Genomic DNA, 25,332 nt, shown 5'->3' on the forward strand with positions numbered 1-25,332 from the left:
GCCTTTATCTTCCTTCTGGTAAGCTGCAAGGCCAAGTTTTTCAAGAGTCCCCCATTGCCTCATTAAAACAGGAGCCCAGCGGAGTGTGGGTGGGGAAAGATGGTGGGCAGCCTGAGGCACCGTAGTCTGTCTTTCTGGCCCCTTGAGGTGGGATCCCTCCTCTGACCTTCAAGTGCTGCCTCCCCCAAATCAAAGTAAATGTTTAAAGTCTTCAACCCTCCCTTGGACACGACTGCCATCTTCCCCTCCTCCCCTTCTATCCTTCACAGCACAGGCTCTGGTTGGGCCAGTGGAGCTGCTATTATGTCACTTTCATCAAACAGAAAACCTCCACCTGGGATCAGCTGAGGCAGAACCCCAGCTGGGTTCCAGAATTGGCATTAACGCTTACCAGGTGTTATGACTTTGCAATCTGATTTAGCTGTTCTGGGCCTGCGTTTTCTCATCTACAAAATTAGGTAAGAGCCTCGGTCATTCCTACCCCGGGTTCAGTCTGCAGGTGGCTGCTATTGGGCAGTTACTCAGGCTTTTAGTAACAGCCCTCTGGTTTGGTGTGGCGCTGTCACGCGGTTCTCAGGTCCGTGAGCTTCCACAGCTTCCCTCTGGTTCCTGGGTCGGGTTTAGGCCCTGCCTTTCCTGTGTGGAGCACCGAGAGATGACGATGCTCTCAGGTGGAGGGTAGGACATAAAGCTTTGTTCTTTTTGCTGTGGTTTTCTCATTTTGCAGGTGCCTCTTCTGTTTGCTTACATTTCTAAGAATATTGGTTTTCTTTTCTGTTGTAGAAAGTTTCCCAATGTTTTCCTTTTCTGTTTCTTTCATATTCTTTGAATTTAAAAATTCTTTACCATCTGATCATAAGGCTATTGAAGGATATATTTTCTTATTTTCCTTGTGATTTTTTATCTTGTATACCCTTATCCCTCTGGAGTTATTTTGACATGTGTTATAAAGTTTGGATCTTGGTTGAGTTTCCTTTCTTTGTAAATGGCTAAACTCTGGCATCATTTGTTGACTAATCCCTTTCCTCTCTTTGGATGTCTGGCTGTGCATTCTCAGCACTCTAAGAATGTAGAATAGGTGGGAGTGAGATTTTTGTCGAAGCCCCTTTTTTTCAGATGGGGAAGTTGAGGCCCAGAGCAGCTAACTGGTTTTCCTAAGGTCATGTTAGTGAATGGAGAAGCTCTGACTTCTTTTGTGTGTGTGTGTGTGTTTATTTTTGGCCATGCTGAGGCTTCATTGCTGTGCTCGGGCTTTCTCTAGTTGGGGTGAGCAGTGGCTTTTCTTGTTGCAGAGCATGGGCTCTAGAGTGCAGGTTCAGTAGTTGTTGCCCATGGGCTTCATTGCTCCTTGACATGTGGAACCTTTTCGGAGTGGGAATGGAACCCGTGGACCCTGCACTGGCAGGAGGATTCTTAACCACTGAGCCACCAGGAAAGTCCAGATCTCTGTGACTTCTAATCTGAGTTTGAGATATATAGGTCTGCTTGTCTGTCTAGCTCCAGGGACATTTGACAGGAGCAGGTTAACTAACTGGCCACAAAGTAAATGAGCATGACCTAGGGTCTCTGAAAGGTAGAGACCAGCCTTCCTCAGCCAGCCCAGAGAAACCAGGAAATATGTACTGCACACCTAGGTTCAAACTGCCCTGGTGGTTCAGTGGTAAAGAATCTGCCTGCAGTGCAGGAGATGCGGGCGCTGTGTAGGAGATTCAGGTTCAATTCCTGGGTTGGGAAAATCCCCTGGAAGTGAAAATGGCAACCCACTCCAGCCTTCTTGCCTGGAGAATCCCATGGATGGAGGGCCCTGGTGGGCTACAGTCCATGAGGTCAGAAAGAGTTGGACACGACTGGGCACACACGCATTCAGTTACCTTTTCTGTGTTGGTGGTGGTTGTGAGAATATTTAAGATCTGCTCTCTTAGCAACTTTGAAGAAGGATACAACATAGTATTGTTAACTATAGTCACCATACTGAATATTAGATCCCCTGAACTTGTTCATCGTATAGTTGGAAGTTTGTTTCCTTTGAACAACATTTCCTCGTTTCCTGTCCCTGCAGCCCCTGGCAACCACCATTCTACTCTCTGTTTCTGTGAGTTTGGCTCGTTTTTAGATCCCACATATAAGTGAGATCATACAGTATCTGTCTTTCTCTGACTTATTGCACTTAGCATAATGCCTTCATAGTTTATCCATGTTGTCTTGACATTTAGGATTTCCTCTTTTTTATGACCAAATGTTTCATTGTGTATATATGTATATACATTTACACCCACGTTTTGTTTATCCATTCGTGCACAGGCACTTTGATTGTTTGCATGTCTTGGCTATTGTGAATAATGTTGCAATGAACAAGGGGCTGCAGATATTTCTTTCAGGTAGTTATTAAATTTTCTTTGGCTATATGTCCAGAAGTGGGATTTCTGGATCCTATGGTAGTTTTATTTTTAATATTTTGGAGGAAACCTTATGCAATTTTACATAGTGCCTGTTCCAAGTTACATTCCCACCAACAGTGTACAAGGGTTCTCTTTCCTTTATTATCCTTGCCAACACTTGTTTTGTCTTCTTCATAGTAGTCATTTGAACAGTATTGTATATGAGTTCCTATATTAACTGTTTCTCAGATAGATGATTTGAAAATATTTTCTCCCGCTCCATAGATTGCCTTTTCATTTTGTTGTTTCCTTGGCTGTGCATGAGCTTTTTTATTTGATGTAGTCTCACTTGTCTATTTTTGCATTTGCTGTCTGTACTTTTGCGTCATACCCCAAAATTTTTTTGCCAAAACCTAGGTCAAGGAGCTTGTCATAGGAAAGCTGTGTTTTATTCCAGGAGTTTCATGGTTTCAGGTCTTAAATTTAAGTCTTTAACACATTTCAAGTGAATTTTTGTGAGTGCTGTAAGATGGGAGTCCAATTTTATTCTTTTCATGTGAATAACTTGTTTTACCCAATACTATTTATTGAAGAGTCTTTTCCCGCTAAGTATTCTTGGCTCCCTTGTGAAATATTAGTTGACCGATTACGCATGGGCTTCTTTCTGAGCTCTTGATTCTGTTCCATTGTTCCATGCTGTTTCAAATACTATACTTTGTAATATAGTTTGAGATCAGAAAGTGTGATCTCTCCAGCTTTGTTGTTCATTCTCAGGATTGTTTGGGTATTTGGAGTCTTTTGTGGTTCCACACAAATTGTAGATTGCTTTTTCTATTCTGTGAAAAGATGTCATTGGAATTTTGATAGGAATTGCATTGCATGTGTAATTGGCTTTGGGTAGTATGGACGTTTTAACAATATTCTTTTTATACAGGAAATGGGGATATCTTTCCCTTTATGTCTTCTTCAATTCCTGTCCTCAGTGTCTTATTGTTTTGGTGTATAGATCTTTTGACCTGCTTGGTTAAATGTATTTCTAAGTGTTTTACTGTGTTTGCTGTATTGTAAATGAGATTATTTTCATTATTTCTTTTTCAGATACTTTGTCCTTAGTGTATAGAAATGCATATGATTTTTGTATGTTGATCATAGGTCTTGAAAATTTACCAAATTCACTGATGAGTTCTAAAATTTTTTAATGCAGTCTTTAGGTTTTCTGTATATGAGATCATGTCATCTGCAAACAGAGAATTTAACTTCATCCTTTCTGATTTTGATGTCTTTTATTTTTCTTGCCTACTTTCTCTGAGACTTGAGTACAATCCTGAACAGGAGTGGTGAAAGTGGTCACCCTTATCTTGTTTCTGTTCTTAGAGGAAAAGCTGTCACTTTTTCTGCATTGAGGATGATGTTAGCTGTGGGCTTATAGCAGGTGGCCTTTATTATGTTGAAGTATGTGCCTTCCAACCTAATTTGCTGAGATTTTTTTTTTATCATGAAAGGATGTTGAATTTTGTCAAATTCTTTTTTTTTTGCCACCTTTTGAGATGATCATATGATTTTATCTTTCATTCTATTAATGGGACATTTACTAATTTGTATATTTTGAACCTTCCTTGCATCCCAGGGGTAAATCCCTCTTGATCGTGTGCTATGGAATTCAATTTGATAGTGTTTTGTTGAGAAATTTTGCATCTACCTTTATTAGGAATATTGGTTCATAATTTCTTATAGTATCCTTATCTTGTTTTGGTATCAGAGTAATGCTGTTTGCATAAAATAAGTCTGGGAGTGTTCTCACCTCTTTGAATTTTTGTACTTAAGAAGGATTGGCATTAATTCTTTACATGTTTGGTAAAATTCACCAGGGAAGCCATCTGGTCTTGGAATTTTATGTGTTGAGAGTTTTTTGATTACCCATTCAGTCTCCTTATTTGTTACTGTTTTGTTCAGATTTTCAGTATCTTCATGATTCAGTCTTGGTAGGTTGTATGATTTCAGTAATTTATCCATTCCTTCTAGGTTATCCAATTTGTTGGTGTGTAATTGTTCATGCTGCTGCTGCTCAGTCGCTTCAGTCATGTCCGACTCTGTGTGACCCCATAGACGGCAGCCCACCAGGCTCCCCCATCCCTGGGATTCTCCAGGCAAGAACACTGGAGTGGGTTGCCATTTCCTTCTCCAATGCATGAAAGTGAAAAGTGAAAGTGAAGTCACTCAGTCGTGTCTGACTCTTTGCAATCCCATGGACTGCAGCCTACCAGGCTCCTCCGTCCATGGGATTTTCCAGGCAAGAGTACTGGAGTGGGGTGCCATCGCCTTCTCCGGTAATTGTTCATAGTTATCCCTTAAAAGACTTTGTATTTGTGTGGTATCATTTATAAGGGTTCCATTTCATTTATAATTTTGCATCTTCTCTTTTCATGACTAACTCTAACTATCAGTTTTTCAATTTTGATTATCTTTTCAAAAAGCCAACTTTTAGTTTCATTGCTCTTTTTTCTGTTTTCATGTTCTGTATTTCATTTATTTAAAAATCTTGATTTCCATGTTTCTCTTAACTTTGGGCTTATTTTTTCCCTAGTTCCTTGAGGTATAATGTGTGGTTGTTTGAGATCTTTTTCTAAAGTTAATGTAAGCACTTATTATTATAAACTTTCTTCTTAAAAATGCTTTTGCTGCATTAGTTATCATATGTTGTTTCTATTTTTATTTGTTTCAATACATCGTTTTTATTTCCCTTTGATTTCTTTGACCCATTAGGTGTTGAGGAGTGCACTGTTTAGTTTCCATGTATTTGTGAATTTTCCAATCTTCTTCCTGCTTTTGATTCCTAGTTTTATAACATTTCAATCCCAAAAGATACTTGATAAAATTTCAATTTTCTTCCATTTGATGAGACTTGTTTTGTCTTTTTGGGATAACTATTACCATTAACACTTGTTGTTTTAACTTGCCTAGATCTTGACTGTCTACATATGGCTTTCCCATCTTGTTTTGAATCCTCACCATTGCCTATGAGATTTCTGCTTTCAGGAAAGGGCTGTGATGCTGGATACATTGTTGCAGATTTACTTATAAAGCAGTTATCCTGGGACAATGTGCTTTAGAAGAGAGGATGCAAGAATGTTTTCTTGGCGTTATTAAGAGGTTATGTTCCTTGACAAAGGAAAAAAATGTGTCTCTAATGTAAAAGTCCGATGATTTAGTCCAAAGATTGTGGACTGTGTGCTTCGTTAAATGTCTCACTTTTTTCATTGCTACTCCATGCTCTGTAAAGACTAGTTTCCCAATCAGTCCACTACCCCTTAAATCACCTTCCCTGTGTCCCTGGGGGACCCTAGTGCCTGTGAATTGGGTAATAGTACACTTCTTGTACTAATTATAAGTGATAGAACACTTATATGGAACACTCTTTACACATGCCCCATGTCAATCTGTTCCAGGCCTGGCAACAGTAAGCACCTCCCTGTGAGACAGAACATTTCTTGGGGGATTATTGTACTCCTCTGGTTAGTCCATTAGTGTTTGTCATCTTGCCCCAATTTCACTGTGACCCGGTCTTCGATTGCCCAGAAATGTATTGCTCGTCCTACATATCCTATTGTTGAAGCTCTTAAGAGCTTGCTGAAATTAAAAATTCCACAGATGCCAAAAGCCATGCTTCCAATCAGGCAAAAAAGAAGCTTACCACAGTGAAGAATGTCTGGGGCCAGTGGAGAGATGTCTTCCCCCCTCACTCCAGCATTGAGGTGGAGATCTCCATGTACCCAAACTTTTAGTGCCTTCCACTCAGGAGCTTCTGCTTCAAAGGTTTTAGCCCAAAGCAAGGCTATATGCCGTCACCCCCACCCTGTGGCATAGTGGTGAAGACTCTGCCTGCCAGTGCAGGATTTGCAAGAGATGCAGGTTCAATTCCTGGGTCCAGAAGGTCCTCTGGAGAAGGAAATGGCAACCCACTCCAGTATTCTTGCCTGGGAACTCCCATGGACAGAGGAGGCTGGCGGGCTACAGCCCATGGGGTTGCCAAGAGTCTGACATGACTGAGCACACACACTCACACACGTTCCTGCCCCCATTCCTAGAGACACACATACCTCAAAAGTTACTAGGCTGGACAGCCCCCACATCCCACGTGAACCAGTCTCCCTCAACCACAGAGAAGAGGGAAGTTCAAAATGGGGAGTGGAAAAGGAGAGGAGTCAGGATGCGAGGGATGGTTAGCTATGAGGGATGGGGACAAGTAGCCCAGCAAGTTTTGACTCCTTCCTCCCTATCTTGCCTCACAGTCTTTGGTGGCATTGCCTCCGTTAAGAACTTCAGGCAAAGGAATAAAGATGTAGAATCATTTGCCCTAAGAGTCAGTTGGTTAATAGGCTGGCTCTCCAAGGCACCGACCACCCTAGATTTTCACCTAGGTTCACTGGAAGTTGCTTAAAATTTCCTCTCGAAGGCCTTCCCCTTTAATTCCATCGCCCAAACACATCAAATACTGTGAGCTCCCTTTGGATTCCTGTGCAGTGCCTACCTCATTTTCTTGGGAAACCCAGAAGAGTCTTAGTATAACTTTCAGTGTGTCTGCCTCTGATACCTTGGGGCTACTTTGCTTAAACAGAATTGCAGGACTAGACGTAACTGTGCTTTTTCAGTTCTAAGTGTAATGGTTGAGGAAAACCAATGGGTCCTTGGTTTTCCTGATGATGGTATAATGTGATACTGAAAGGTTGTTGCTGATCGAAAAGGCACTGGGATTCTTGGCCTCCCGTGGAGAAGAAGTCAATCCAGGGCCAGAGACGAGGCTTGATCACTCAGAGCTTTTGTGTGATAAAGTTTTATTCAAGTATAAAGGAGATGGAGAAAACTTCTGACATAGGCATCAGAAGGGGGCAGAAAGAGTACCCCTTGCTAGTCTTCAGCTGGATGTTATATAGTCACTGCCGTTAAGTCACTTCAGGTGTGTCCGACTCTGTGCGACCCCATAGATGGCAGCCCACCAGGCTCCACCATCCCAGGGATTCTCCAGGCAAGAACACTGGAGTGGGTTGCCATTTCCTTCTCCAATGCATGAAAGTGAAAAGTGAAAGTGAAGTCGCTCAGTTGTGTCCGACTCTTCGCGACCCCATGGACTGCAGCCTACCAGGCTCCTCCATCCATGGGATTTTCCAGGCAAGAGTACTGGAGTGGGTGGCCATTAGCAGTCTGTTAATCAAAGAAAGGAATGTCTTAAAACTCAGAATGGCACTAGGCCCCTCATCCATAAGATGCATTTTGGGATCATCTTGGCACCAGATGATTCATCCCAGGCCATGAAACGATTGACTTGAATCTTGCAGAAGGGCAGATTACCCTACAAAGAGTTTCATTTACACAGATTAGGGGAACAATATCTGAGTGTAACATACTGGTTTGTCAAGTAGGTTCTGAGCCATTAGGCGGAACCGACTTGAAGACAGAGTCTGGGGTAAATTCTTAGTACATTACCACAGCTTAAGACCAACATTTCCAGAAGAAAAATGCATTGGTTAACTCAAGGTTTGAGAATAGTTAACTTCAGGTGAAACCAGGTGTCATTATGGCAACACAGTATTTTAAGAGAAACCTCCTTTTAAATTTGTATAGGGAAGGAAGAAAATATCGGTAGTTTGTTTCCTCCTGCTGTTTAAGAGGGAGAAAAGTGTCTGACACTTGCAGCCTATTTCCTCTGTTTGGAGACCCCTGGCCTTCCTGCCTGTTACCCTGTCAATACCAGACAATCACATGCTGGATTTTTGTACTTTCTCTGTAAAACATGTGTATCTTTACCTTTTTGATAACGCTAGGTTCTTGATTAACTGGATTTTATTTCCTTTGTATTTTATTCATGAAATTTCATTTAGGTGGATGCCCTTTACCCAGGTAATTCTGGTAGATGAGCTGTTATGCCTTCTCTCTTCTCAGAGTGAACTTCTATTAGGTCATTCTTATTCTGAGCACTCAGCATTATTAATTTTTCTCACAGTTAACAGGTCTGTTTTTAAACACAAGTTATTTTTTCATGCCCAGAGACACATTCTTCAAAGCATTCAGCTTGTTTGAAACTTGTTTGATCTTTGCATATGAAAACAAATACAACAGAACCTGTTCTGTAGTCTGTCATGGGGAGGGCAATCAAATAGGATATTGACAATTCAGACTTGAAGGTTTTCAGAGAAATGAAATGTTCTTAAGAGGTGGTGCAGGGCATAAAGGGCCTCCACTTAGGCGTGCCTGAGCAAGCTGATGGCTTCCAGGTGGGTATTTGTATGGGGAAGAGGTGGTATTGAAGTTTTGTATATGAACACCTAGGAAGCAAAGAAAGTGAGCAGTGGGAGGGTATTGCAGTAGAGGGGGTAAGATGGCTCGTATTTCTACTCCAGTCTGGACTAGGGACTAGATCCAAGTACTATAGCAAGATGGGCTATTAGAATGAGGCATTTTTGGAATTACAGGCCAGTATCACTGATGAACATAGATGCAAAAATTCTCAACAAAATTCTACCAAACAATTCAATAACACATCAACAAGGTCATACACCGTGATCAAGTTGAGTTTATTCCAGGGATGCAAGAATTCTTCAATATATGGAAACCAATGTGATACAGCCTATTAACAAATTGAAAGATAAAAACCATATAATAGATGCAGAAAAAGCGCTTGACAAAATTCAGGTCCCATTTGTGATTAACACTCCAAAAAATGGGCATAGAAAGAAGCTACCTCAACATAGAAATGTCCATGTATGACAAGCCCACAGCAAACGTTCTCAATGGGGAAAAACTGAAAGCATTCCCTCTAAGATCAGAAACAAGACAAGGGTGCCCACTCTCACTACTACTCTTCAACATAGTTTTGAAGTCCTAGTTATGCCAATCAGAGTAGAAAAGAAATAAAAGGAATCCAGATGGGAAAAGAAGAAGTGAAGCCTCCCTGATTGCAGATGACATGATACTACACACATAGAACCCTAAAGATAGTATCAGAAAATTACTAGAGCTAATCAGTGAATTTTGCAAAGTCACGGGATACAAAATCCATACACAGAAATCACTTACATTCCTATATACTAACAATGAGAAATCAGAAAGAGAAATTAAGGAACCATTCCCATTCACCATCGCAACAAAAAGCATAAAATATCTAGGAATAAACCTACATAAGGAGACAGAAGAACTGTATAACAGAAAATCATAAGACACTGATGAAAGAAAGCAAAGATGACATGAACAGATGGAGAGATATTCCATGTTCCTGGGTTGGAAGAATCAGTATTGTGAAAATGACTATGCTACCAAATGCAATCTACAGATTGAATGCAATCCCTATCAAAATACCAATGGCTTTTTTTGCACAGAACTAGAATTTTTTCAGAATTCATATGAAGACACCAAAGACCCCAAATAGCCAAAGCAGTCTTGAGAAAGAAGCATGGAGCTGGAGGAATCAGCCTTCCTGATTTCAGATTATACAACAAAGCTACAGTCATCAAAACAGTATGGTACTGGCACAGAAACATAGATACAGACAAATGGAACAAAATAGAGAGCCCAATAATAACCCCCGCACTTATGGGTACCTTCTTTTTGACAAAGGAGGCAAGAATATACAATGGAGCAAAGATAGCCTCTTCAATAAGTGGTGCTGGGAAAACTGGATAGTTACATGTAAAAGAATGGAATTAGAGCATTTCCTAACACCATACACAAAGGTAAACTCAAAATATATTAAAGAGCTAAATGTAAAACCAGCAACTATAAAACTCTTAGAGGAAAACATAGGTAGAACACTTGATGACAGAAATCAAAGCAAGGTCCTACAGTAATGGAAATAAAAACAAAGGTAAACAACTGGAAACTAATTAAACTTAAACGTTTTTGCCCAGCAAAGGAAACTATAACCAAGGTGAAAAGTCAACCCTCAGAATGGGAGACAATAATAGCAGATGAAACAACTGACAAAGGATTAATTTCCAAATATACAAGTAGCTCATACAATTCAATACCAGAAAAACAAATAATCCAATTAAAAAGTGGAAAAAAGACCTAAACAGGCATTTCTCCAAAGACGACATATAGATGGCTAACAAACACATGAAAAGATGCTCAACATCACTCATTATTTGGCTCACTCACTCAGTTGTGTTCGATTCTTTGCGACCCCGTGGACTGCAGCACGCCAGGCTTCCCTGTCCAGCACCAATTCCCAGCACTTGCTCAAACTCACGCTCATCAAGTTGGTGATGCCATCCAACTATCTCATCCTCTGTTGTCCCCTTCTCCTCAGCGTCTTTTCTAAGGAGTCAGTTCTTTGTATCAGGTAGCCATAGTGGTGGAGCTTCAGCTTCAGCTTCAGCCTCAGCCCTTCCGATGAGTATTCAGGACTTACTTCCTTTGGGATTGATTGATTGGATCTCCTTGCAGTGCAAGGACTCTCAATGAGAGTTCTCCAGCACCACAGTTCAAAAGCATCAATTCTTCTGTGCTCAGCTTCTTCTTCTTCTTTTTTTTTAAATTTTATTTTATTTTTAAACTTTATAATATTGTATCGGTTCTGCCATATATGGAAATGAATCTGCCACAGGCATACACGTGTTCCCCATCCTGAACCCTCGTCTCTCCTCCCTCCCCATACCATCCCTCTGGGTCGTCCCAGATCACCAGCCCCAAGCATCCAGTATCGTGCATCAAACCTGGACTGGCGACTCGTTTCATATGATATTATACATATTTCAATGTCATTCTCCCAAATCATCTCACCCTCTCCCTCTCCCACAGAGTCCAAAAGACTGTTCTATACATCAGTGTCTCTTTTGATGTCTCGTATACAGGGTTATTGTTATCATCTTTCTAAATTCCATATATATGTGTTAGTATACTGTATTGGTGTTTTTCTTTCTGGCTTACTTCACTCTGTATAATAGGCTCCAGTTTCATCCACCTCATTAGAACTGATTCAAATGTGTTCTTTTTAATGGCTGAGTAATGCTCCATTGTGTATATGTACCACAGCTTTCTTACCCATTCATCTGCTGATGGACATCTAGGTTGCTTCCATGTCCTGGCTATTATAAACAGCGCTGTGATGAACATTGGGGTACACGTGTCTCTTTCAATTCTGGTTTCCTCAGTGTGTATGCCCAGCAGTGGGATTGCTGGATCATAAGGCAGTTCTATTTCCAGTTTTTCAAGGAATCTCCACACTGTTCTCCATAGTGGCTGTACTAGTTTGCATTCCCACCAACAGGGTAAGAGGGTTCCCTTTTCTCCACACCCTCTCCAGCATTTATTGCTTGTAGACTTTTGGATCGCAGCCATTCTGACTGGCGTGAGATGGTACCTCATAGTGGTTTTGATTTGCATTTCTCTGATAATGAGTGATGTTGAGCATCTTTTCATGTGTTTGTTAGGCATCTGTATGTCTTCTTTGGAGAAATGTCTATTTAGTTCTTTGGCCCATTTTTTGATTGGGTCATTTATTTTTCTTGAATTGAGCTGTAGAAGTTGCTTGTATAGTTTTGAGATTAGTTGTTTGTCAGTTGCTTCGTTTGCTATTATTTTCTCCCATTCTGGAGGCTGTCTTTTCACCTTGCTTATAGTTTCCTTTGTTGTGCAGAAGTCTTTAGTTTAAATAGGTCCCATTTGTTTATTTTTGCTTTTATTTCCAATATTCTGAGAGGTGGGTCATAGAGGATCCTGCTGTGATGTATGTCGGAGAGTGTTTTGCCTATGTTCTCCTCTAAGAGTTTTATAGTTTCTGGTCTTACATTTAGATCTTTAGTCCATTTTGAGTTTATTTTTGTGTATGGTGTCAGAAAGTGTTCTAGTTTCATTCTTTTACAAGTGGTTGACCAGTTTTCCCAGCACCACCTGTTAAATAGATTCTCTTTAATCCATTGTATATTCTTGCCTCCTTTGTCAAAGATAAGGTGTCCATAGGTGCGTGGATTTATCTCTGGGCTTTCTGTTTTCTTCCATTGATCTATATTTCTGTCTTTGTGCCAGTACCATACTGTCTTGATGACTGTGGCTTTGTAGTAGAGCCTGAAGTCAGGCAGGTTGATTCCTCCAGTTCCATTCTTCTTTCTCAAGATAGCTTTGGCTATTTGGGGTTTTTTGTATTTCCATACAAATTGTGAAATTATTTGTTCTAGCTCTGTGAAGAATACCACTGGTAGCTTGATAGGGATTGCATTGAATCTATAAATTGCTTTGGGTAGTATACTCATTTTCACTATATTGATTCTTCCAATCCATGAACATGGTATATTTCTCCATCTGTTAGTGTCCTCTTTGATTTCTTTCACCAGTGTTTTATAGTTTTCTATATATAGGTCTTCAGTTTCTTTAGGTAGATATATTCCTAAGTATTTTATTCTTTCCGTTGCAATGGTGAATGGAATTGTTTCCTTAATTTCTTTCTGTTTTCTCATTATTAGTGTATAGGAACGCAAGAGATTTCTGTGTGTTGATGTTATGTCCTGCAACTTTACTATAATCATTGATTAGTTCTAGTAATTTTCTGGTGGAGTCTTGAGAGTTTTCTATGTAGAGGATCATGTCATCTGCAAACAGTGAGCGTTTTACTTCTTCTTTTCCAATTTGGATTCCTTTTATTTCTTTTTCTGCTCTGATTGCTGTGGCCAAAACTTCCAAAACTATGTTGAATAGTAATGGTGAAAGTGGGCACCCTTGTCTTGTTCCTGACTTTAGAGGAAATGCTTTCAATGTTTCACCATTGAGGATAATGTTTGCTGTGGGTTTGTCATATATAGCTTTGATTATGTTGAGGTATGTTCCTTCTATTCCTGCTTTCTGGAGAGTTTTTTTAATCATAAATGGATGTTGAATTTTGTCAAAGGCTTTCTCTGCATCTATTGGGATAATCATATGGTTTTTATTTTTCAATTTGTTAATGTGGTGTATTACATTGATTGATTTGTGGATATTGAAGAATCCTTGCATCCCTGGGATCAAGCCCGCTTGGTCATGGTGTATGATCTTTTTGATGTGTTGTTGGATTCTGATTGCTAGAATTTTGTTAAGGATTTTTGCATCTAGGTTCATCAGTGATATTGGCCTGTAGTTTTCTTTTTTGTGGCATCTTTGTCAGGTTTTGGTATTAGGGTGATGGTGGCCTCATAGAATGAGTTTGGAAGTTTACCTTCCTCTGCAATTTTCTGGAAGAGTTTGAGTAGGACAGGTGTTAGCTCTTCTCTAAATTTTTGGTAGAATTCAGCTGTGAAGCCGTCTGGACCTGGGCTTTTGTTTGCTGAAAGATTTTTGACTACAGCTTCAATTTCTGTGCTTGTGATGGGTCTGTTAAGATTTTCTATTTCTTCCTGGTCGAGTTTTGGAAATTTGTACTTTTCTAAGAATTTGTCCATTTCTTCCAAGTTGTCCATTTTATTGGCATATAATTGCTGGTAGTAGTCTCTTATGATCCTTTGTATTTCTGTGTTGTCTGTTGTGATCTTTCCATTTTCATTTCTAATTTTATTGATTTGATTTTTCTCCCTTTCTTTCTTGATGAGTCTGGCTAATGGTTTGTCAATTTTATTTATCCTTTCAAAAAACCAGCTTTTGGCTTTGCTGATTTTTGCTATGGTCTCTTTTGTTTCTTTTGCATTTATTTCTGCCCTAATTTTCAAGATTTCTTTCCTTCTACTAACTCTGGAGTTCTTCATTTCTTCCTTTTCTAGTTGCTTTAGGTGTAGGGTTAGGTTATTTGTTTGACTTTTTTCTTGTTTCTTGAGGTATGCCTGTATTGCTATGAACTTTCCCCTTAGGACTGCTTTTGCCGTGTCCCACAGGTTTTGGGTTGTTGTATTTTCATTTTCATTCGTTTCTATGCAAATTTTGATTTCTTCTGTGATTTGTTGGTTATTCAGCAGCGTGTTGTTCAGCCTCCATATGTTGGGATTTTTAATAGTTGTTCTTCTGTACTTGAGATCTAATGTTACTGCCTTGTGGTCAGAAAAGATGCTTGGAATGATTTCAATTTTTTTGAATTTACCAAGGCTAGATTTATGGCCCAGGATGTGATCTATCCTGGAGAAGGTTCCATGTGCGCTTGAGGGAAAAGGTGAAATTCATTGTTTTGGGATGAAGTGTCCTATAGATATCAATTAGGTCTAACTGGTCTAGTGTATCGTTTAAAGTTTGTGTTTCCTTGTTAATTTTCTGTTTAGTTGATCTATCCATAGGTGTGAGTGGGGTATTAAAGTCTCCCACTATTATTGTGTTATTGTTAATTTCTCCTTTCATACTTGTTAGCATTTGCCTAACTATTGCGGTGCTCCCGTGTTGGGTGCATATATATTTATAATTGTTATATCTTCTTCTTGGATTGATCCTTTGATCATTATGTAGTGACCGTCTTTGTCTCTCTTCACAGCCTTTGTTTTAAAGTCTATTTTGTCTGATATGAGTATTGCTACTCCTGCTTTCTTTTGGTCCCCATTTGCATGGAAGCTCTTTCTCCAGCCCTTCACTTTCAGCCTGTATGTGTCCCCTGTTTTGAGGTGGGTCTCTTGTAGACAGCATATGTAGGGGTCTTGTTTTTGTATCCATTCAGCCAGTCTTTGTCTTTTGGTTAGGGCATTCAATCCATTTACGTTTAAGGTAATTATTGATAAGTATGATCCCGTTGCCATTTACTTTATTGTTTTGGGTTCGAATTTATACACCGTTTTTGTGTTTCCTGTCTAGAGAATATCCTTTAGTATTTGTTGGAGAGCTGGTTTGGTGGTGCTGAATTCTGTCAGCTTTTGCTTGTCTGTAAAGCTTTTGATTTCTCCTTCATATTTGAATGAGATCCTTGCTGGGTACAATAATCTGGGCTGTAGGTTATTTTCTTTCATCGCTTTAAGTATGTCTTGCCATTCCCTCCTGGCTTGGAGAGTTTCTATTGAAAGATCAGCTGTTATCCTTATGGGAATTCCCTTGTGTGTTATTTGTTGTCTTTCCCTTGCTGCTTTTAATATTTGTTCTTTGTGTTTGATCTTTGCTAATTTGATTAATATGTGTCTTGGGGTGTTTCACCTTGGGTTTATCCTGTTTGGGACTCGCTGGGTTTCTTGGACTTGAGTCATTATGTCTTTCCCCATTTTAGGGAAGTTTTCAACTATTATCTCCTCAAGTATTTTCTGATGGTCTGTCTTTTTGTCGTCTTCTTCTGGGACCCCTATGATTCGAATGTTGTAGCATTTAACATTGTCCTGGAGGTCTCTGAGATTGTCTTCATTTCTTTTAATTCGTTTTTCTTTTTTCCTCTCTGATTCATTTATTTCTACCATTCTATCTTCTAATTCACTAATCCTATCTTCTGCCTCTGTTATTCTACTATTTGTTGCCTCCAGAGTGTTTTTGATTTCATTTATTGCATTATTCATTATATATTGACTCTTTTTTATTTCTTCTAGGTACTTGTTAAACCTTTCTTGCATCTTCTCAATCCTTGTCTCCAGGCTATTTATCTGTGATTCCATTTTGATTTCAAGATTTTGGATCAATTTCACTATCATTATTCGGAATTCTTTATCAGGTAGATTCCCTATCTCTTCCTCTTTGGTTTGGTTTGGTGTGCATTTATCCTGTTCCTTTACCTGCTGGGTATTCCTCTGTCTCTTCATCTTGTTTATATTGCTGAGTTTGGGGTGTCCTTTCTGTATTCTGGCAGTTTGTGGAGTTCTCTTTATTGTGGCATTTCCTCGCCGTGTGTGGGTTTGTACAGGTGGCTTGTCAAGGTTTCTTGGTTAGGGAAGCTTGTGTCGGTGTTCTGGTGGGTGGAGCTGTATTTCTTCTCTCTGGAGTGCAATGAAGTGTCCAGTAATGAGGTATGAGTTGTCTATGGTTTCGGGTTTACTTTGGGCAGCCTGTATCTTGGAGCTCAGGGCTGTGTTCCTGTGTTGCTGGAGAATTTGCTTGGTATGTCTTGCCCTGGAACTTGTTGGCCCTTGTGTGGTGCTTGGTTTCAGAGTAGGTATGGAGGTGTTTGATGAGCTTCTGTCTATTAATGTTCCCTGGAGTCAGGAGTTCCCTGGAGTTAGGGGTTGGACTTAAGCCTCCTGCTTCCAGTTATCGGTCTTATTTTTACAGTAGTTTCAAAACTTCTCCTTCTATACAGCCCCATTGATAAAACATCTACGTTAAAGATGAAAAGTGTCTCCACCGTGAAGGCCACCCAGAGAGGTTCACAGCGCTACATGGAGAAGAGAAGAGGGAGGAGGGAGTTAGAGCTGACCCGAATGAGATGAGGTGGAATCAATAGAGGAGAGAGCAGGCTAGCCAGTAATCACTTCCTTATGTGCACTCCACAACTGGACCGCTCAGAATGTTCAGGGAATTATACAGAGAAGAGAAGAAGGAGGAAGGAGACAGAGTTGGCCAGGAGGATAAAAGCGGGAATGAAAAGGAGGGAGACAGATCCAGCCAGTAATCAGTTCCCTAAGTGTTCTCCACCGTCTGGAACACACAGAAATTCACAGAGTTGCATAGAGTAGAGAGGGGTTAGGGAGGAGACACAGGTGACCTGGTGGAGAAAAAGGAGAGTCCAAAGAGGGAGAGAGCAGTCAAGCCAGTAATCTCGCTCCCTAGTGAAAAATGGGTCCTGAAGATTGGGTTCTTAAAGGTACAAAATTGGTAACAAATACATAAAAGCAAAAATTAAAATTCTAGAGTAGAGTTTGGAATTTCAAAAATACAATGTTAAAGAAAAGAAGAAGGAAAATAAAGAGAGTGGAAAAAAAACAAAGTCACAAAAATTATAAAGAAAATATAGGTACAAAATTGATAACAAATACCAAAAAGCATAAATTAAAAATCTAGAGTGGAGTTTGGAATTTCAGATATACAATGTTATATAAAAGAAGAAGAGAAAGAGAGAAAAAAAAGTCACAAAAATTATTTAAAAAATATATGTATATAGGTATAAAATTGATAACAAATACCAAAAAGCTAAAATTAAAAATCTAGAGTAGAGTTTGGAATTTCAAAAATACAATGTTAAAAGAAGAAAAAAAAAAAAACAAGGTCACAAAAATTATAAAAAACATATATATGAAGTTTGCTTTTTAAAAAAAATAGGGTCTTTTTTTTTTTTTTTGCAAAGTAATAGTAGGTTATAAAAGTGAAAATTAAAGTAATAATAGAGGACTTAAAATTCTTTTTAAAAATTAAAAAAGAAAGAACAATTGTAAAAATAGTAAAAATATATCTAGTACTTTCTCTGGTTTTGTTTTGGGTATTGTAGGGTCAGTTCATTTTCGGCTAGTTCCTTGGTCGACTTATATTTCTCAAGATCTATAGGCCCCTTCCTATGTATTCAGTTCTAACCACAGGGTTTTAATCTATTGCCTGTAGCTTCCAAGGCGGTTCCCTCTGTTATAGCTTCTTCTGTTTGCTGGTCTCTTCAGTGTCTGGTTTCCGCCCTGACACAAAGGGGACGGTGGTGGACACTTTTTTTTTTTTTTTTTTTTAGGCTCACTTGTTCAGTCGCGCTGGGGGAGGGAGGGACGCTGCAAACAAATAACACCGGCGTGTGCTCGCAGTGCCTCAGCCACACTGGGCCTGCCTCCACTCTCGGCACGTGTAGCCTCCCTGACCACACTGCTCAGGCTCTAGGTTGCTCCGCCAGGAACCATCCGTGGCCGGCCCTGGGCTGCTTAAACCTCCCAGGTCTAAGCCGCTCAGGTTCAGGCACTCGGGTAGTCCTCAGAGGCGCAGACTCAGTTGGGCCAGCGTTTTGTGCCCTTCCCAGGTCCGAGCAGCTCAGGTGATGAGGTGTTTGGCGAGCGCGATTGCTGCGACTTCTCACCTCCCCGCCGCTGGGTTATCTAGGTGTACAACCGGCGCACCTTCTCAGGCGGATGTTGACCGTCCAGACTCCCAAGAAGTTTTAGTTAGCAAAAAAGCCTGCTTACAGTTTTGTAGATAATGTCTCTCTGGGGCTGCGATTGCCCCCTTCCGGCCCTGGCTGCCTGTCACCAGAGGGGGACGGTCTGCAGCTGGCTATCTCTGTACAGTCCTTTGTTCCGTGCGCGGGCCTGGTGATGTCTTAGGTTAGGGCTGGCTTTTCGCGTGGTAGATATCCCACAGTCTGGTTTGCTAGACCAAATTATTTTGCTCAGATAGCACTCGGGGTATTCAGGCCAGATCCTTATTCTAAGTGATGCAGCCCGCGCCACGCCTCCCTGCCCAGCCCCGGCTTGCTAATGGCAGATGCAGGCGTCTGCACTGCTTCTCCACTGAGGGAGTTACGGTAGGGCTCGTAATCTGTGGGTTTTAATTGTTTGTTTATTTTTCCTCCCTGTTATGTTGCCCTCTGTGCTTCCAAGGCTCGACACAGATTCGGTAGTGAGAAGGTTTCCTGGTGTTTGGAAACTTCTCTCTTTTTAAGACTCCCTTCCTGGGACGGAGCTCTGTCCCTCCCTCTTTTGTCTCTTTTTTTGTTTTATATATTTTTTCGTACCTCTTTTCGAAGACATGGGTTGCTTTTCTGGGTGCCTGATGTCCTCTGCCGGCATTCAGAAGTTGTTTTGTGGAATTTACATGGCGTTTAAATGTTCTTTTGATGAATTTGTGGGGGAGAAAGTGTTCTCCTCGTCCTACTCCTCCGCCATCTTAGCTCCTCCCCGCCCCAGTGCTCAGTTTCTTTATGGGCCAACTCTCACATCCATACATGACTATTGGAAGAACCATGGCTTGGACTATAGGGACCTTTGTCGGCAAAGTAATGTCTCTGCTTTTTAATATGCTGTCTAGGTTTGTCATAGCTTTTCTTCCAAGGAGCAAGCGTCTTTTAATATCATGGCTGCAGTCATCATCTGCAGTGATTTTGGAGCCCCCCAAAATAAAGTTTCTCACTGTTGCCATTCTTTCCCTATCTATTTACCGTGAAGTGATGGGACTTGATGCCACGATCTTAGTTTTTTCAATGTTGAGTTTTAGGCCAGCTTTTTTAGGCTCCTGTTTCATTTTCATCAAGAGGCTCTTTATTAGAGAAATGAAAATCAAAACTATAATGAGATCTTGCCTCACACCAGTCAGAATGCCCATGATTAAAAAGTCTACAAACAATTAATGCTGGAGAGGGTGTGGAGAAAAGGGAACCCTCTTGCACTGTTGGTGGGAATGTAAATTGATACAGCCACTATGGAAGACGGTATAGAGATTCCTTAAAAAACCTAGCAATAAAACCACCATATGACCCAGCAATCCCACTCCTAGGCATATACCCTGAGGAAATAAAAATTGAAAAAGACACAGGTACCCCAATGTTCATTGTAGTACACTTTACAATAGCTAGAACATGGAAGCAACCTAGATGTGTCCATCGACAGATGAAGAAATAAAGGAGACATGGTACATATATACAATGGAATATTACTAAGCCATAAAAGGAATGCATTTAAGTCAGTTCTAAAGAGGCAGATGGACCTAGAGCCTATTATACACAGTGTAGTATGTCAGAAGGAGACAGATAAATATTGTATACTAACACATATATACGGAAACTAGAAAGATGGTACCAATGAATTTATTTGCAGGGCAGCAGTGGAGAGACAGACATAGAGAACAGACTCATGGACATGGGAGGGTGGGAGGAGAGAGTGAGATGTATGGAGAGAGTAATATGGAAACTTAATTACCATAAGTAAAATAGATAGCCACTGGCAATTTGCTGTATAACTTGGGGAACTCAAACAGGGGCTCTGTATCAACCTAAAGGGGTGGGATGGGGAGTAAGATGGGAGGGAGTTTCAAGAGGGAGGGGACAAAATTATACCTATGGCTGGTTTATCTTGATGTCTGACAGAAAACAACAGAATTCTGTAAAGCATTTATACTTCAATTAAAAAAATAAATAAACTAAAAAAACCATTTTCAGAAGCATGACGCCCAGTATGCTCAGGAATAGGTGTAACATGGAGTGAAAAGGGAAAGGGGTGATAGAGCAGATATTTAATCTGGCCTGTGTGAAACATTAGTCCTATTTGCAAGGTTCAAAAAAAGAGTTCAGTTGGGGATCCACATGTCTAAAAATATTTGAAATGTTCAAATCAAATGATAAACCATTAAATAAGTTGTATCTCCTTCCACGACAAATGTACCTTCCTAATGAGCTGAAAGGCCAGGTTGGGATTTAGTCTTCTCAGACTCCTCTAAGTTCAGCCCTGATGGCGTGGGAAGAGCTGTCCTCCTTCCCTTCCCCCGCCCATGCCCAGGCTCCTAGGCCAGGCCGCATCCCCTTCTGGGCCTACAACCCCTCCTTGGGCCTGGGAGCATCCACCCCAGCAGTGAGTGCAGTCAGCCCTCCCCAGGACAGGTCTAAGAGGAGCACACGGGCCCTGGAAGCAGGCTAGGGACTGTTCAGGGCTGCCAGGTACCTGGAGCATGGGCTAGCAGGGACACACCCCTTGTTCCCATGGGCTGGACTCCTGGCCCTGGCGGGAGGGGTGTGGCTAGAAGAGGACCAAAGTGGCCCTCTAGAGCATAGAGCTCAAGAAAGAGATATCTCTGCCTGGGCCAGGAAGCAATACTGTTTTAACAACCAGCACAGCAGATTATACTAACAAATCAGAACCAGGTTGAAGGGCCGCAAATTGTCCTAGTTGACCTGCCCTTTCAGTTGAAATCATGGTGACGGGGAATGCTTTGCCTTCTGTCTCACCATGTGGTTCTAGCCATAAGGAATAATATAACACATTTTAAAATGTCAACACTGGTGACCAGAAAAAAAAAAAGTTGTTGGGATCTTAAGTTTGCTTCACTTTAATTGACATTAAATACCTACGAAGAGGAAAATCCATTGCCTAGGGCTTTGGGAAAGAAAGATAAATAAAACCCTTAAGGTCCCAGCCATTTAAAGGTTGAGTGCAGGGGTTGGTTTTGATGGAATAGGTGGATGTAGTGTGTGTATTTGCATGTGCACACAGTTAGAATAGAAGACATGCCACCACAGAACATGACAGTATGTTATCAGTTACCTACAAGAAGGTCAGGAGCCGAGCCCGTAGGAACAAAGTATGCTCCAGCTAGACCATGTTTCAGATACCTAGGAAGCCTGAAGTAAATGCAGAAATGAGCCCGTCTAGTCTCAAACCCCCAGGCCCTTCCCCTTCTCTGATCCTCCACTCTGGTCATCTACAACTTTATCTTTTTATTACCTTAAACAGAGTTCAAAGATTAAGTCCACTTTCTCCCTTTTCATTTTATGTCATTTTATGACATACTTCCCATCTGCACAAAATTATAAAGACTACTATAAACACTATTTACCACCACTCAGTTTAAGAAATGTAAATTACAGACACAGCTGAAGCCCACTACGTATCCCTCCCCAATAGGATCACTGTCCTTGTCTTTCCCCATAGGTAACCACCATCCTAAATGTGGTTTATCTTTCCATTGCATGCCTTTCTGTATGCTTGCATACGCATACATCCTCACAGGCAACTCTGTATGTATCTACTATCCACTCCTGCCGAATGAAGGTTCTCTTAGACTTCGTATACCCGGTATCATGTCTGTGACTTTCTGGAACCAGCTCTGTTCCTGGATATTTTTCTGGTGCCATCCCCTATCCACAGCCTCTCTCTGTCTCAGCCCCTGTGAATCCTAGTTTCCTCGCCAGTCCAGCCCCGACCGTCCTGTTCCATTTACCTCCAGCAGCCCCAAGGCAGTGAACGAAGGCTGGTCACCAGAGGTGGGTCTCAACTTCTCCCCCTGTGGCTGTCAACCAGCGCTTCTCAAACCTTGGCTGCAGCAGAATCCCCTGGAGGGCTTGTTAAAACACACACTACTGGGCCCCACTCCCAGTTTCTGATTCACAGGTCTTGAGTGGGGCCTAAGAATTCGTGGGTGATGCTAATAATGCTATTTTAAGGACCAAACTTTGAGAACCAGTGCTCCAAATCAGCGTCTGGGCTCAGGCTCAGCAGCACCATCTGGCCTCCAGGCAAGCTGGGCCATCCCTCAGGTTTCCTTCAAAAGCACCCAGCAGGACTATGACATACACATATAACACAAGTCCTGTGCAGTTTTAAATGTTCTAGTAGCCACATCTAAAAAGTAAAAAGAGGGCATCCCTGGTGGTCTAGTGGTTAAGAATCCACCTTGCAGTGCAGGGGACACAGGTTCAATCCCTGGTACAGGAAGATCCCACATGCTGAGGGGCAAGTAAGCCCATGTGCCGCAACTCTGAAGCCCGTCTGCCCTAGAGCTCATGCTCCACAAGAGAAGCCACCTCAGTGAGAACCTGTGCTCCATAATTAGAGAAAGCTCACGTGTAGCAATAAATAAATTTTTTAAAAAGGAAAAGAAACTGGAGAAAATAATTTTAATGTTATATTTAATACTAGATTATCTTTTCAATGTGTAATTAGTTATTAAAGAGACTTTACACCACTTTTTACATTTCTAGCACATTTCAACTCAGAGTAGCCACATTTTCAATGCTCAGTAGCCACACATGGCTAGTGACTAGTACAGTAAACAAGATCAGATCTAAAGCCTTGACCCCTATTTCTGTCTTTACAAAACTCTTTTACATACAAATTTTATTTTGGGCTGCAATAAAAGAACTTAAAACAGGCTTATCAAATGGTGGAATGTGATGATGCCTTCCAATGATGTAAAACGGCTTCTCATTTTTAAAGAGATTTAAATCAGGATTATTTATATACATAAATCTATCTACATTTCAGTTTACTACTTTAAAACTTAGTTTTAACTAGAACAAATGCTGTCAAATATATCTGGAAAAGATAAAACCCAATTAGATATTGGAATTTTTATAGATATTATTATTAGACAGTTGCTTTTTGGGGGATGGATTTGGGAAGGAAATCAATGTTAATAATCCCATGGGCTTCTGAAAAATCTAAAAATAGCAAACAATGGATCCTTTCTTCTTTCTCTGTCTTCTTTCTAGTCTTCCAAACTGCAGGAAGAAATGAGAGAAAAGGAACGATTATACAGCATCAGTCAGCACCAGAAACTTTCTAAATCTAAGAAAACAGTCAGCCTCATGTATATCTGCTGCATCTGAGGGTTGTATCTCAACAAGGAGAGAAGAAAAACACATTTTCCTCTTGTAAAATTCACCCTGGACACTGGGTGCATGTACAACCCGATGGCTTCAATCATGTGATCCTACCAACCTTGTCTCCCTCTTGCCCACAACCATAAATGCTTTTTTTCCCCCCTTCCTTTGAGAGGCTAGTCTGGGACTAAAATCACTCTTTCTACCTTAAAAGCCTGTGCTCACTCCACAGATGATACTCCCTTACCCTCCCAGACCCTCGGTTTCCATATCTACCGTATGAGAAAGAGGCTGTTATTATGAAACACATCACTATGCAAACGAGGGAGAAAATGTTAATCATTAAAAGACAGTACATATACCTTCACTACCAACTCAGTGATAAACAACAGTCATCCTATGACTGTTCCTTTTGACTGTCACATAAAATACAGAAATCTATAACCGAGCAAATATTTAAGTATTAATCACTAAATGTGGTCCTTCTTGAAATTCTGAGCTTTTTGCTATTCGTAAGTAGTTACGTTCTAAAAGGTGTCTTCTCTTAGTGCAGGAGACTGCACTTCTGTGGTCAAGACATGAAGGCCAAACTAGTGCACAGCGCAGTTGCTGCTGCTTTTCGTCACTGTTTTCTCAAGAAATACTGGTCTTACGTACTGACACATTTACAACTTGTTGGTAGTCTTAGAGATAGAGGACCAAAGACCTCATAAGAACAAATGAGAAGCCATGAAGTGTATTTCACTTCATGCTCTTTATATTACTGGCTGCAGAACTGTTCTATAAACATTAGGTAAATTTGAGTTGTTGAACTAATTTCAAACAAACATTTTCTTAATTTACTCCAAGAATTAAAAAGCAAAAAACAAAATTGGTAAATGCCTGGGAATAGCTGGGTTATTTTCAAAGCTATACACAGATACCTGGGCTTTCTGGGCCAGTCCTTTGCTGGGTCCAGATCCTTTTCTGGTTCTTCTTGTTTCCTCTTATACTTCTTTTCTTTCCCCTCACTTTTGCTGCCCTGCGCCTCTTCTTTGGAGTTCTCATCCTGGCATTCACCTGTTTCTTTAGAGAGGAATAATAGACTTTGGGACCAGACATTCACAGAAAAAACAAATCCCAACTGATAAGGAATGGCAGGATGTCCAGTACTCTACCCTTAGGAGAAGCAGGAGGACAGAAGCAACTAAGAAAAGAGTAACTGGGGGCCTTCCTTCTGGCAGATGCAACACTTCCATGGCCCTCACTTTGCTGCTGCTTGATCATTTTCACAATGACATTATTTCTTCTTTTCTAGTAAATCTGTCACCCTGTGCTACTGATGACTTGTGGTCCAGGATCAGAATCCTCTGGGTCTGATGCATTCTGGAAGTTTTGGCCAGAACTTTCTCGCCAAAATATGCTTCACCTCAATAACAAATTCTATGCGGAAGCTCCTGAGTTCCTCAATCCCCTGAATACTTCATTTTGACCAAGTGCTCCTGTATGAGTTCATAATGTTTTGGGATAAACTCTCCAAGAATCTTGACATTCTTAAAAGCTATGAACCAAATATGAGGTCTGCCATTTGCTTGTTCTCTTCCATGTCCTCTCAAGCTCCCTCTCGAACACCTGCTTCCACTGACCTTCACGTGTGGGCTCATAACTGGCACTGATCATCTCAGACCTCTTACCAGGGTTGGTAGAGGGCAGCTTATTTTCCCCCCAAACCAAAGAAATTGTTATGGAGTTGGGCTTCTACTGGGCCCCTCTGGCCTTTGATTCAAGGAGGCCCTGACTCCCGGCCTCCCCTTCTGAGGTACCCAGCCCTCCCCGCCGTCTGAGCCTGCCCCCTCCTCGGGATCCCTGGTCCCCAGACCCGGCCTGCAGCTGCCAGTGTTTCTGTCCCTCCCAACT

At 41.0% G+C, this 25,332-nt stretch overlaps 1 protein-coding gene and 1 long non-coding RNA gene across 3 annotated transcripts in view; one reads left to right on the forward strand and one right to left on the reverse strand.

Moving 5' to 3' along the window:
* Positions 1-485: 485 nt before the first annotated feature.
* On the forward strand, positions 486-23,600 carry LOC123331723. The gene is made up of 2 exons (XR_006548461.2): positions 486-678; positions 23,326-23,600. It is a non-coding gene; the product is annotated as an uncharacterized LOC123331723 (long non-coding RNA).
* The window catches only part of LOC112582730 (cancer/testis antigen 47A), a 34,434-nt gene continuing 32,061 nt past the window's right edge, over positions 22,960-25,332 (reverse strand). Inside the window, exons 2-3 of one of the 2 annotated variants that reach the window (XM_045164411.1) lie at positions 24,360-24,501; positions 22,960-23,334 (exon numbers count right to left, since the gene is read on the reverse strand). In XM_045164411.1, coding sequence (XP_045020346.1) covers positions 23,322-23,334; positions 24,360-24,501 — 155 coding nt within the window. In that variant the 3' untranslated portion in view covers positions 22,960-23,321. Of the gene's footprint in view, positions 23,335-23,594; positions 24,502-25,332 lie in introns of those variants that run through there. The other variant, XM_025276378.3, reaches the window with a different exon arrangement.

Source organism: Bubalus bubalis, chromosome X (genome assembly GCF_019923935.1).
Source record: "Bubalus bubalis isolate 160015118507 breed Murrah chromosome X, NDDB_SH_1, whole genome shotgun sequence".
Taxonomy (NCBI): Eukaryota; Metazoa; Chordata; class Mammalia; order Artiodactyla; family Bovidae; genus Bubalus; species Bubalus bubalis.